The 13,163-nt window shown below is 35.0% G+C and overlaps 3 protein-coding genes across 3 annotated transcripts in view; 2 read left to right on the plus strand and 1 right to left on the minus strand.

Annotated features, from left to right (window-relative positions):
* Positions 1-13,163, minus strand: part of ADAMTS6 (ADAM metallopeptidase with thrombospondin type 1 motif 6) — a 246,452-nt gene that overhangs the window by 103,226 nt on the left and 130,063 nt on the right.
* On the plus strand, positions 15-5,079 carry SHLD3 (shieldin complex subunit 3). Its single transcript, XM_031557250.1, has one exon. It carries the CDS (start codon positions 1,946-1,948, stop codon positions 2,693-2,695), a length of 750 nt encoding a protein of 249 aa, XP_031413110.1. The 5' UTR covers positions 15-1,945; the 3' UTR covers positions 2,696-5,079.
* Positions 6,421-13,117, plus strand: TRAPPC13 (trafficking protein particle complex 13). The gene is made up of 6 exons (XM_010725475.3): positions 6,421-6,520; positions 7,681-7,780; positions 8,579-8,663; positions 9,358-9,485; positions 9,650-9,722; positions 11,406-13,117. The coding sequence occupies exons 1-6, from the start codon at positions 6,454-6,456 to the stop codon at positions 11,583-11,585; spliced, it is 633 nt and encodes a 210-aa protein (XP_010723777.1). The 5' UTR covers positions 6,421-6,453; the 3' UTR covers positions 11,586-13,117.

Consider the following 13,163-nt stretch of genomic DNA (forward strand, 5'->3'; position numbering starts at 1 on the left):
CTCGGTGAACAGCCGCTGGCTTGCATTCTTGATTCAGGAAACACGGGTATTGAGAGGAAAAAATTGATAGTTCTCATCAGCTCACAGAGCTAGAGCTGATAGAAACAAAAATAATCGATAGACTTCTAAAAAAAAGCTGGTTGTGCTAGCAGGTGCTTGAGTACCATCAGCTTAGGAGCTGAAGCAGTGAAAAACCTGAATCTAAGCTTCCCCTTATTGCAGTCAGCAGAAGTATCCACCTTCTTTCTCTTGAACAGTGCTTGTTGGAAAAAAGCATTGCTATTGAAGTGGAGTAGGGAACAGTTAAAACCTCAATTACACGTGTATTTTAAGTGAGTGAGATGGCTCAGTTATGTAAAGTAGTGTGGGCATATAGATGATGTTAGACTCCATCTTCTGTTTATTTAATTGCTTCACAGTGTTTTTTGAGAGGGTTTTCAGCATCTCATAGTAAACCATTAACCATATTTATTAACTATAATTCAGAGATCAGCAGTCACTTTTTTGTATATGTGCACAGACAACAGCTAATCCAAAACTTAAGAACATGGAATACTGTCAGCTGCCATTATCAGAACATTTTGTTAGTTTAATTTATACAAAGGAACAAGTTGTATGGCATGTCAATCTGCTTTTGCGATAAATCAGTAAGATCCTTGGGCTTGAATTTGATACAGTGCCCACACTGTGTATTTTGCAAATAGAAATCAGAAGGATATCTGAATATCTCTGCGTTTTTCCCTATTTTATACAAAATATTGACAATGACATGATTAAGCAATTTGAAATTTTAGTGACTATAACATTACTGTATATTGCTGATGTCTGATGGAGAACCTGAAATGATTGCAAACTTGGTAAGCAGAGAGGGGAACCTCGAGTGAGAGTGCGTGATATAATGTGTTTTGTGTTACGTCTCATAGTCCTGTTTGTAGGTTGTTGTTTGTTGTTTGTTTGTTTGTTTTTTCCCTACGTTTAATTTGGTCTTTAAATGAAAGAAAGAAGTTACTGATATTTTTAGAGTATAAAATCTGTAAGGACTTATTACGTCTGAAAGAATGGCTGCATGTATTCCTTGGAAGCTATGAGGGTAAGAATTGAACGTGCAGAACATAATACACACTGGGAAGAAGAGCAGACTTCAGACTATTTAGACACTTACCTTTTAGTGTCAAGTTTAAAAACTGCAGCATCTGTCAGTACTATTTCAGGAAGGGTTTCTGTAATACACAGTATATTCTGTAGTTAATTCATATGCCTTGGCTGAGTTTATTGAAATTTTTGGGGAAAATACTTCAAAAATAAATAAATATTTGATTGGTATGTTTGCTGAAATAGACAGTGGTGGTGATGCGTCTTATTAAAGATGATATTTTTAAAAATTATTTTACTTCATGCTTTGATAATACATAAAGTCATGTGAGTACAGAATCTTTGGAAAAAGAGAATTATGCTTGCCTTAATATGTAAGAATTAATATTTGAGGTCTTCTCAGTTATCCTTAATACTCATCACAAAAATGTAACAAGATTGACAGGTGGATGGCAAGCATGAAAAGGTTCCAGTAAAAGGAATACTCTTGCAGAAGGACAACATCTATTAAATTGTCTTCTTGTGGGTAATGTTCCATGTACTGAAGTTATGCTGGTGATGATGTAACACAGTTGCTGTAGTCAGCTTGAGTAAATAGAAAAGTTAATGTACATGTCTGGCTTGTTTTTACCACGTTTTGCTTTTTTTTACAAAATATTCTAGCAATGTTTTTCTTTATTCGGATGTGTCTTATTTTTTCATAATACTTCTGCTTTAGGTCCCGTTTCCCACTGATCTTTGCAGCATGGGGCAAGGAAATTCTTGTAAATAAGATGTTTCAATCTAGACTTATGAATCCTCATCAAGAAACTGTTCTTGTAATTAAGAATAACTGGATTCCTACTGCACAAGCATGGAAGTGGTCTTACATTATCGACCACATCAGAGAGATCTGACAGAACTGCAGAAATTTGCAGAAGCAGCAGTGAAGGAATTTCCCATTCGTCAGTTACCAAGATTCACACCCTGGTTTCCAAATGATTTGTACAGACTTCCGCTCAAACCAAAAAAGCAGCCACCTGTTATTTCTTCTGAGGAAGCAGAAGAATTGAAACAACTTACTACACCTTCAGAATATATTGTAGAATCTCCTAGTTATGACTGCACAAAAAATCTCCTTGAATTTCAGTCTGATGTGAATCACGGGCAGACTTTAATCCACACACAAAATGGCCGCAGGCAAATTAACTTGGAAAATCAAGGAGAACCACCATCTAATGAAAAACAGAAATTGAAAAGGTCTTGGAGTGTCTCTCTCAATAGCCCTAAGCTTAAAGAAAAGATTCTTCCTCTATCTAAAGAACTTCAAAACAATTTGGAAAGACTTAAATTGCATGCATTTTATAGAGCAAAGTGGACAATTGAGCAGTCTAATTGTAGTAACCAGAACTTGGAGGACATCTGGATAAAATTAAATAGACTTATCAAGCAGAACGAATTGCCGTCTTGCAATGCTACTATCCAAAGATCTTTGGGACAGATATGGATTTTCTGTGATATACTATACTGTGAATATATTAGAAATATTCTTAGGGAAAAGCTAAGCCTTACTGATAAAATGGATTTGTTTGTACATAAATTTGGAATTATATTTAGTTTATAACTGTAAGATAGTTTTATAACAATATTGTTGTCTGAAGTAGTTTCTAGGTAGCTTAGTTTTTAAGGATCTTAAAATATACAAACTTCAGAACAGCTGATGAATTAATTAGGAGAAAATAACTTCGCTACTTTACTACAGTTTTCAAGCTATAGTAGCGTATTTAAGTTTTTTTTGTTGGGAAAATCATTAATGGGTCAATGAAGATTAGTATGTTTGTTTGATTTAATGCAGTATTCTATGTTTTTTTTTTTTCTCATCCTTTGCCTAAAGGAAAAAAAAACCAAAACTTCTGCACTTAATTTCTCCAGGATATTCCCTTTGGAATTTTGCTTGTTTTTCTTCATATGATAATGTTTGAATAGTAATATTTTATTGTAGATATTGCATACCTCTTTGTAGTTTAAAAGGATGTTGCTCAATTTGGAACATTGACATGCATTTTTAAACTTTGGCTGAAGGCTAAATGTTCTGTATTATAATTTGATGCATCTGTGGGATTTAATATTACTGCTTAGCAAAACTGATACGACAAATGACTGAAGTAACTAGCTGTCACTATTAGTTGTAAAGCTTATGTAGCCAACTTAAATCAGTGAAATTACTTCTCTGATCTTAAAGATAATAGTAAGGATGTTACTTTGTGCTGTCAGAATTTTTAGAGATACAATGGAGTAAGATGGAAAATGTTTTAGTAAGTGTTACTTTTATATTTAGAAGCTGAGAAGAAGAGCAAGAGATAATCTGTAATGTACAAGAACAAAATACTTTAGTAGTCTCATTAAATCCAGTAATCTATGTATCTTAATTTGTGCATTCTGACTTAACTCTATGGTGTATATTTTTAATTTTATTACTGTTATCTTTATTTTAAACTTGAGCTGTAACTCTTCCATTATAAGTAGTCAGTTCTAGCTATATAAACTTGTTGTAGATTTGAAGAGGTAACTGTCTATAATACAACACTACTATATTCTTTAAATACACTTAGGACTTAACTAAGAAAACATTCCTTGGTGGTAGAAAGGCTTTGCAAAGAGATAAGAGTGCTGGACACTCACCAAGTGCCTGAGTTATAATGTACAAGTGCCAGTTTCTGTGCCTGGAGCGTGCAGACTTGTGGATGAGAGGCTGCAGAGCAGCCCCCATAGAAAACCCCCATAGTTTGTGTTCTGGCTGATGCCAAGTTAAACCATGAGGCAGCAGTGTGCCTTGACAGCCAAAAGTAGCATCCGTGTACTGGTGTGCAGCAGGCTCAGCACTGCCAGTGGGTGAGGGAGGGGTTGTCCCTTCTGTTCTGCACTGTGCAGCCTCACCTCCAGCTCTGGGTGCAGTTTTTCGCCACAATATATGGAGGACTTAAACCTATTAGAGAGTGTCCATGGAGGGCTATGAAGATGGTAAAAGGGACTGGAGGGCAAGGAGTATGAGTGTCTGAGGCCTCTGAGTGTGTTCACCGCAGAGGAGAGGCCTGATGGTGGCTGCAGCTTCTCCCAGGGAGCAGAGGGCTCTGTGACAGCGTCAGGGCCCAAGGGAACGGCATGGAGCTGTGCCAGGGGAGGGGCAGCTGGGGGTTGGAGACAGGGTCTGCACCAGGGGGCGGTGGGCACTTGAGCAGGCTCCTCAGGATAGTGGTCACAGTACCAGTCCTGCTCAAGGACCATCTGGCCAACACTCAGATGCAGGGTTTGACTTTTGGATGTCCCGGTGTGGAGCTGGGGGCTGGACCTTGTGACTCTTGTAGATCCTTTCCAACTTGATACTCTATAGTCTTCCTAAATTTGGAACAGAGATCAGTGCCACGATTCAGTTGTAGCTGTCAGGTTTCTGCTGCTTTCTCTTAACTGGCTTATGACCAATGATACTCACTGTGCTACTTGGGTACACCACAGCTGGAGAACTAAACAGTAGTAAATGAATGCAGCATTTAGTTTTTCTAGAGAACTATTTGTTTTGGGTAGGACCAATGCAGAAATGAAGTAAAAAATTCTATTTTGAGCTATCTAGAGCTGCTTTGTTCATACGCACATGTGATTCAGTACCTTTTTCAGTTCCTATGTTGAATCCGCTTCTCTACTTTGTTTTGTGTATTTTGAGACTTTTTGTTTACCTCATGGTACCAAGCCTTCAGTGGTCATATTTTAATCTTTGTACACACACACGAAAGACAATGTTTTGAAGTTGTTGTTTTAAATTTGAAAACTAAGATTTGTTCATGTAAATATTAGCTTGTGTAGGTTTGCTATATGATAGTATTAAGTTAATGTGAACCAGCCCAGCCCACTATATGAAAGCAGTTGAATATTTTTATACAGTTGGAAATAGTGAATGCTGAGATGGTCTGTAAGTAGTACAATAAAGGTGAAATTGCAGTACGTGTTTCAGTGCAAGGTTGTTGTTTACCATTTTGTATTCAAGAGAAATATCATGATTTTTATAAAAATAATGTGGTTTTATGTTTTATAAGTTCAGAAGAAAAAGGAATCGGTGCACTTTACATATTCAGATCAAAATTTGAGATTACAAATGCTAAACTTAAGTTCTACGTGGATGCATTCATATGTAGCAATATGCAAGGTGGGGGCACTGATTTATATTAGTAGGGAGGAAATTTGTAACTTCAAGAATCTTAAATATATAGTGCAAGTGAAAATCATGTGACCTTGAGTATTCTGAGTTAAAGTGAAGTTAGAGAGTCACAGAATGGTTTGGATTGTAAGGAATCTTAAATATCACCTAGTTCCATTCCCCGGCCTTGAATAGGAAAACCTCCCACCAGATTAAGCTGCCCAGGAACTCATTCAGCCTACACTGAACACCTCCAGAGATAAGCAGTCTGTGCCAAGGCCTCACCACCTTCTGATTAAAGAATTTCCTCAGAATACCTAATCTGAATATGCCCTCTTTTAGTTTGAAACCATTGCACAGTTTATCACTGCATTCCCTAATGGAGTTCCTCTACAGTTTTCTTGTAGCTCCCCTTTTGGTATTAGAGGACTACAGTCAGTTCTTCTTGGAGCCTTCTCCTCTCCAGGAGAGAAGAGCTCAACTCTGATCAACCTCAGCTCTCTCTTTCTATCTTTGTAGAAGAACTGCCACTGAAAACACAACTTTCTTGAAGTAGGTTTTTTTTTTAGTGAGAAGATCTTGATGATTTTGATTTATTGGTATTGATGAAAGATTTTATAAGAAGATCCCTGAGGAGTGTTTTTTTTTTTTTTTGGCACTTTTGCTGTTGTATTAACAATCTTGCCTCCTTATTTCTATCTGTATCATATGTATATTGCGGAGATTAGGATGTAAATTATGTTGTGTCCTGGTATTTATGGCTGCTAAGATCCAAATAAGTCATTGTGTTCAATTCTATGGTATCTAGAGTCACAGAACAGACATCTAGACTTAGAATGGTCACACAGAATTAAGCTGGTACACTCCTTGAATCCACAAAGCACATAGTACAACATTTTAACAGATAAGACGGATTCAAATTTAAGGTAAAAAATGGTAGATATTATTGTGCCAGAGAAAGCAAGAGGGACCAATTTCACCATCCATATGCTTAGATTAGAGTAGCACGGAATTTATTCCGTTGAAAATGATCAGATGAGCTAAAAAGATCTTCACATCATTTGAGCTGAGATTTGGTAGTGTTTTGTTTTCGTTTGTTCTTTTTTTTTAATGGAGGGAGTGCATGACAGAATTGTACTTGAAACAAACAAACTTGTCAACTGATCTGTGGTTTATTTTCTTTTTTTGCAGTGATGAGGTTAACAAAGCCTACCTTATTCACTAACATTCCAGTGACTTGTGAAGAAAGAGATTTGCCAGGTATGTTTTACCTACTAACTGATTATTGTGCACTGAACAGTTAACAAATGTACACTTTTTAGAGTGGCATGGTTAGGATGGTATTTTACAAGTTTATAGTTAGAAGGATTATTGTGGTAGGAAGAGACAATCAAAAATAAATGAAATGCTCACCCATGTTCTAGGCTCAAAATAGAAAACTCCAAAAGGAGGGATCTCCACGAAGAGATCCTTCCTCAGTGGCAGTCAGCCCTTAAGTGGGGTCTAGGAGAGGTGCAGCCAGGCTCCACCCCTTCCAGTCACACAGCTGATTGCCTTCACTTGTGCTCCTTGGGCTGACTGGGTGCTTGCCTCAGGTGATCAATCAGTGGTTCAGGCCATGATTCAACAGTTCCCATACAGTGCACCTATTGCTAGGTTTAAGCAGTGCATCTAAGATTTATATGTGAAAAGAATTCTTCTGAGCCAATATGAACTATACAACTCTTCACCTACAGCCTTGAAAACTTAGTGATTATATTGCAAACATACGAACTTGAAGTCTAAGCACTTAAGACACTGTCTCTACAGTTGTTACTGTGAGGTAGGGAGCATGCAGTTATTTTAATTGGGAAAGCATCTCTAACAGAGAAAAACGTGATTGTAGAAAACAAAAGGTTGTTAATGTTTTCTTTATCTAAAGAAAATGCTGCACTAATTATAATCGACATATTACTATGGAAACTGAATCACAGTAGAATCATATGTTTGGTGTATGGAGAGTCATGTATTGCAAATTCCTGCATTGTCCCTCAGTCATAGTTGCAACTTAGAAGTATAAGAAAAAGGGAAAGATCCAAGAAAAGAGACCTGTGTAGAAATGCAAGGCAGTCTGGGGAGAATGTAAATGGGGCCAATCAATTGTGTTACATGGTATGCTCTATTTAGACAGAACATTCCTTAAGGTTTAGTTATAATTTGAGAATGCCTTTGAGATTGTGCTGTTCAGTGTAGTTGCAAAAGCCCTAACTTATAAAGAAGCATATATGCATGTGTTTTGTCCCTAAGGAAGTTGGTTGTAAAATAAGTATATTTAGCATAAATTGAGGAAAAAAAAAAAGAAAATACATTTCATATTCTAAATGCAGACAAAGTCTTTGACTTGGCTAGTACTCAGGTATATGCAATTTGATGTTCTACAGGTAATCTATTTAACCAGCTCATGAAAGATGATCCTTCTACTGTAAAAGGAGCAGAAGCTTTGATGCTTGGAGAAATGCTGACTTTGCCTCAAAATTTTGGGTAAGACTGAAATGTTGTAATGTATATTAAGTTCTAGGATTCGTTTAACATTTCTTACTTGTCTTTCCATGCAATAAGATATTCAATCATTTTAAAACCATTCTGTGACTCAATTTTGAATGTAATGTAACATACAAATGTATATTGCCTAATGTTGTCTGCAGCCTGATTGAATGTATCAGGAACAGAAAGTTGAAAGAAATTTTGGTGAAGTCCTGATGTGAAATGCTGCTATAAACCACAGCTTATGCTGATCGATTTTATTGCGATGATTTCTGTGTGTCGTAGTGTTGTCTATTATTTTGTGTGTAGTATTGTCTTTGTATTTTTATCTTGTAAAAACTTTTGATTTTCTTACTTTCTTTTGAAATTTGCTCTTAGAAGGATGACATTTAGAAATAAGGGTATGAAATTGCCAACATATTCTAAGGTTTGATTTGGCAGCCTCCCTAGCTATTCTTAAATTTGAATCCTATAAATAGTTCTGTTTCCTTCTGGATACTAGTAAAGTATAAAAATTAACCACAGCAAATGGATTTCCCCCAGTGAGCCTGTTGACTGTTGCAGTATAGTATAAGCACTGTATTTCTTCACACCAGACTTAGTACAACGTTTGTGAGCTACTCATAGGACTTCCACAAACTACATCTTTCTAGCATTTTAAGATCTGGATATACAAATTAAATTAGTGAGGCTAATGATCAGCTTAAAATAAATATATTAAAAATGGAATTTTGTGAATTGTTGTTTTTTTGTTGTTGTTGTTGCTAAACATATATGTATATTTTTTAAATACAGAAATATATTTCTGGGAGAAACATTTTCCAGTTACATTAGTGTGCATAATGATAGTAACCAAGTTGTCAAGGACATACTGGTGAAGGTATGTGAAATCTGTATACTGGGTTTGTTAAAAACAAACAAAAGATCTTGATTGTTTTCTTACAGTATCAGTGCATTTGGCATGTTTTATACACAGACTGTTTGTCACTTCTTTTTTGATCCAGAAAATATTCCTTGCAACTGGAAACAAAAACAAATGAAAATGGAAGTGGGGATAAAAAATATTTAAATATTAAAATTAAAAACAAAATGAAATTGTATTAAAAAGTGGATAATTTGTAAAGCTTCTCTGGAGAATTAGTGGCAAAACTTCCAAAGCCAAAAAAACATGTATTCTTCTTTTATTTGCGCTTTCAGTTATAAAGAGACTAGCTTTGATTATATAACATGTATTTACTTGTGTTTTGCTTGTGTTTCGAATGATTTATTTCCTAATGCATCATATTTTGCATTTCTTGCTGAACAGAGAATTGCATGAGAATAAAATTTTAGAAGTTCGTGGAACTCAAGAGTAAATGGGGATTTTATAAGCTACATATTGAAGGATTGGATTTGTCAAAGACAATTTCTAAAATACATGGAAGCAACTTATCTTGCAATGAACACAGTTGTACTTTATGTATAAAAATGTGCAGGATATAAAACCCTCAGATACTTCTCAGCCTAAATTGTTTTTCCATAGTTTGCCTTAAGCAGCTGTAGTGTTACCTGATGCTTTGTTTTTCTGTTCTTAGGCTGATCTTCAGACAAGTTCTCAGCGCTTGAACCTTTCAGCTTCTACTGCTGCAGTGGCAGAACTTAAACCTGACTGCTGTATTGACGATGTGATTCATCATGAAGTGAAGGAAATAGGAACACACATGTAAGGTTTTAAATCTTCAGACTTAGTGTTTTTATCTGATTTTGATTTATTTTTAGCACTACAGAGCTATAATAAACTGTGAAACTGCAGCACGTGCTGATATTCTATTCCTTCCTTGATACAGTACAAAATTTAATTATTATTTTTCTAAATATTTCCTTTAGCTTAGTTTGTGCAGTAAGTTATACTACACAAACAGGAGAGAAGATGTACTTCAGAAAGTTCTTCAAATTTCAGGTACAGTACACAGTATTCTACTCTATTTGTAAGAAGTGAATCAGTCTGAAAAACTAATGTTAAAATAGTTTACGCTTCAGAAGTACTTTTACATGCTGTTATATATTTGATACTTGAAATCAAATTGGTGGAAGCTATCACTTCAAACTATGTGAACTGATGGCTTATAATTACAGCACAACTGAAGTTTTCAGAAGTTATAGATACTATTTTTTTTCATTGATTGGTAAAGAAAAATCAATTTCCTATCTGTTTATAGCAGCCATTTTTATGATTTTTTTTTAGACGTATTAAGTGTTGTTCAGTCTGACTTTGACACATCCAACTTGTGAGTTTAAATTATAAAAATCTGATTTTTCTCTTAGTGTTTTTAACCTTTTTAAACTGGAACAGAGGGTTTTTTTTAAAGGAAGCTAAGAAAAGAATTCTAGTGTGCTATGTTTTACTAATATCATAAGAATTAATTGATAAAGTTGAAAGCCTTCATTCCACCACACAGGTACCAAAACTTGATTAGAATAGCTGATGAAAGCAGGAAATCACTATCATCTGGACTGATTTTGGCCGGAAAGTGTATTTTAGCTGTGTATTTAATGGGTGTTGATTTACTGTGGAATATGGTAAGACTTGGATGATTGTGGAATAACAAAGAAGTATTGGGTGATGTGTTTTACTTAATATGTTTTTGGGTATTCTTATACAGGTTCTGACAGTACATGAGCCAGACTCATGTACTTCTCCAGATTGCACATGATCTTATTTTACTCTTACAGCCCCGTGCTCAATCTGATTACTGCAGACAACATTATTTTGGTCTTTAGAAGGCTAAATTGCCATGTGGTACAAAGAATATCAGCGTGTGCTATTAGTATCTGTGGGCCTGCCATATGTGTAGGAGAATAAATGTTCCCAGCAAGACATTTTAAACTTGTTTCCTTGCAAGTGTAATACGTTATTTCTTTCAGATTTATCAATGTATTTCCATTTTGTAAGTATTAACTGCTTGGAGCTGAAGATACTGGTGTTATGTGCAACACTTAAAAACCATCACTTTATTGTCTCCTTTTATATCATCAAATTTTTCACTGTTGATTTATGAGATTTAAAATGTCTGGTGCCTATTTTTTTTCCAATTCATAGTAGTGTTAACAGTTGTATTTTCAAGAAGGAAGTCATGGCTAGTAATGGTTCATTGCTTAAGAAAATCACGTGTGTAGTCCTTTCATTTATTTTTAGAGAAGTCCTCAGCAACATTTGTTTGGTACTAAATGCTCCAAGGCCTGTTAGATTATTCTTGTTCCCCTCTTGAAAGCAAGTGGAGACCACTTCAGGATGCAAGGTGGATGTAATGTTATTTTAAAGACAAAATTTGCTCACTACGTAATATTTGTCTCATTTCATAAGTGGACGTTGCAGAAGTATTTGTTACCAATATGAGAAGACTACTTTGGCAATAAGAAAGCAGACGGGCCGGTAAATAACTAGCAGCTAGCATATAGCAAATTTTGAGTTTTTAGATGATTCTGTTGTATGTTTCTTTATACACCTGTTCTGCTTAAGGGGAAAGAATAGAAAAAAAATCCAAGAATACCACTTTGGTGAAGATTTATCACTTATAAACATTTTATATTAATGATGTCTGAGAAACAAGTAGTCATCCTGTCTTTTCTCCATTTCACTCAGGTGCTCAAACCACTAGATGTGAAAACCAAATTCTACAATGCAGAGGTAAATGTGAGCTATTTGTATTTAGGTTTGTTTTGGTTTACTGTTTATTACTTCATTTTAGGTAGTTTGATTAAATTCAAAGATCTTCTTAATGACCATATTTATTTGCTGATGAGTTTATGTAATGTAAATTAAAAATAGATTCATGATGGAAAATAGAAAGAAATGGCATATGTAAAGCAAGCATGTAAAGAATTTAATGTAATTGTTGAAAATTTTTCATGTTTTCTGCTGTCCCGTGAACTCAAATACTTGCATTTACAGATAGTATTTTCAGGTTTATAGACTACTTACAGTAAGGGGAGATTAACTGTATGAAAAACAGATAACAGTTTACCACAATGGGAAAAACAAATTTTTCTCCAATGTAAATATAACCCCTCTGTTAAATAACTTAATTTTCAGGTTTGTGGTAGTTATGCATGGCACTTTAAATTCTCATAACTGCAAATATTTATTTGGATGTACTTAAGTATCTCTTTTGGGCTCTTTACTGGTAGAATTCTAATTGAAGGTAGCACTGATAGTGGTAACTCCTACAAATTACATAGATCATTCTTTTCCGTTGTAGACTTCCCCTGTAGATATATGTGTTGTTTATATCTGTTACAGGATGTGAACTTCCCCTTTATCTCATTAGAAGTAGTTGATACTGATAATAAGGAAGTCCATCATATTCTGTATTGTCTGTACAAAGTTCTTGCAAAGAGTTTCCATTATGATTAATAACTTACACCATAACCTCTGAAACATGGTTAACTCAGCCATTTTGTTGAACATCTTTACTAGTAGTCTTAAATACTTCAGTTGAAATTGTTTAAATGAGAGTGAAATTGCAGAAAATTCTTTTCAGTGAAGAATAAATGGAAGAAAAAAACCAAATGTGACAATCTGATAATACTTTGTGTTAAGTAGAAAACATTTTACTCTCCTGTTTGTTCTTAATGGAGCAGATACATGTTATGAATTTGCAGTAGAAAAGCAGAGTGTCTCAAAATCTATTGTCTTAATTGTATATCTCAATCATATGGGGTTCATCATGCGATATTATGGCTATCCAGTTGCAAAAGATATATTTCTGATAAAAATCAACAGAGAAAACAGGAAAAATGACATCATAATTTTTGGTCTACTGATGAGGATCTTGGGTGCAAACATCGACCATGTTCAGAGTTGCACAGGAGATTCCCCAAGATTTTCTCTGTTGTATATGACCAGCACGTAGATTATAAGCCATTTAATATAGCATGTGATTTATTTAGAGGAAGTATAGTCCAAAGAATTTAAATGTCGTAGTACAAAGAAATGAAAGGGAGTATTTTCTTTAAAATACCTGGCTGCATCTAACCTTCAGTTATTAGGTTGATTAAGAGATGTACCTGAGAGGATCAGAATATGTGAGTGTACTACTAGCTGAGTGCTTGAGTGCTTCGTAGATCTAGCATAGATTCCAGGAATGGGGAATATCTTCGGAATTACATAAATAAGATAAATCTTCATTTTCTACATGGATCACATTATTTCAGGTAGAAAATACATGGTGGGATAAAGAGGAACAAATGTCTTAGACCTTATTGTCTCTCTACTTTATATGTAAATTTTGTTCTGTGCTGAAAGAATTTGTAATTTTAGGCAGACTTTTGAGATGGCATGACTACTCTTTTCTTGATTTTCTTTTTTGGTCTGAATGGCATTTATAAAGGATTGAATAAA

Source organism: Meleagris gallopavo, chromosome Z (genome assembly GCF_000146605.3).
Source record: "Meleagris gallopavo isolate NT-WF06-2002-E0010 breed Aviagen turkey brand Nicholas breeding stock chromosome Z, Turkey_5.1, whole genome shotgun sequence".
In the NCBI taxonomy this organism is placed as follows: domain Eukaryota; kingdom Metazoa; phylum Chordata; class Aves; order Galliformes; family Phasianidae; genus Meleagris; species Meleagris gallopavo.

Coding starts and splice junctions, on each gene's coding strand:
- SHLD3 (XM_031557250.1), top strand. CDS start 1,946: ATGGAAGTGGTCTTACATTATCGACCACATCAGAGAGATCTGACAGAA.
- TRAPPC13 (XM_010725475.3), top strand. CDS start 6,454: ATGAGGTTAACAAAGCCTACCTTATTCACTAACATTCCAGTGACTTGT. Junction 6,521..7,680: donor TGAAGAAAGAGATTTGCCAG/GTATGTTTTACC, acceptor GATGTTCTACAG/GTAATCTATTTAACCAGCTC. Junction 8,664..9,357: donor TCAAGGACATACTGGTGAAG/GTATGTGAAATC, acceptor TTCTGTTCTTAG/GCTGATCTTCAGACAAGTTC.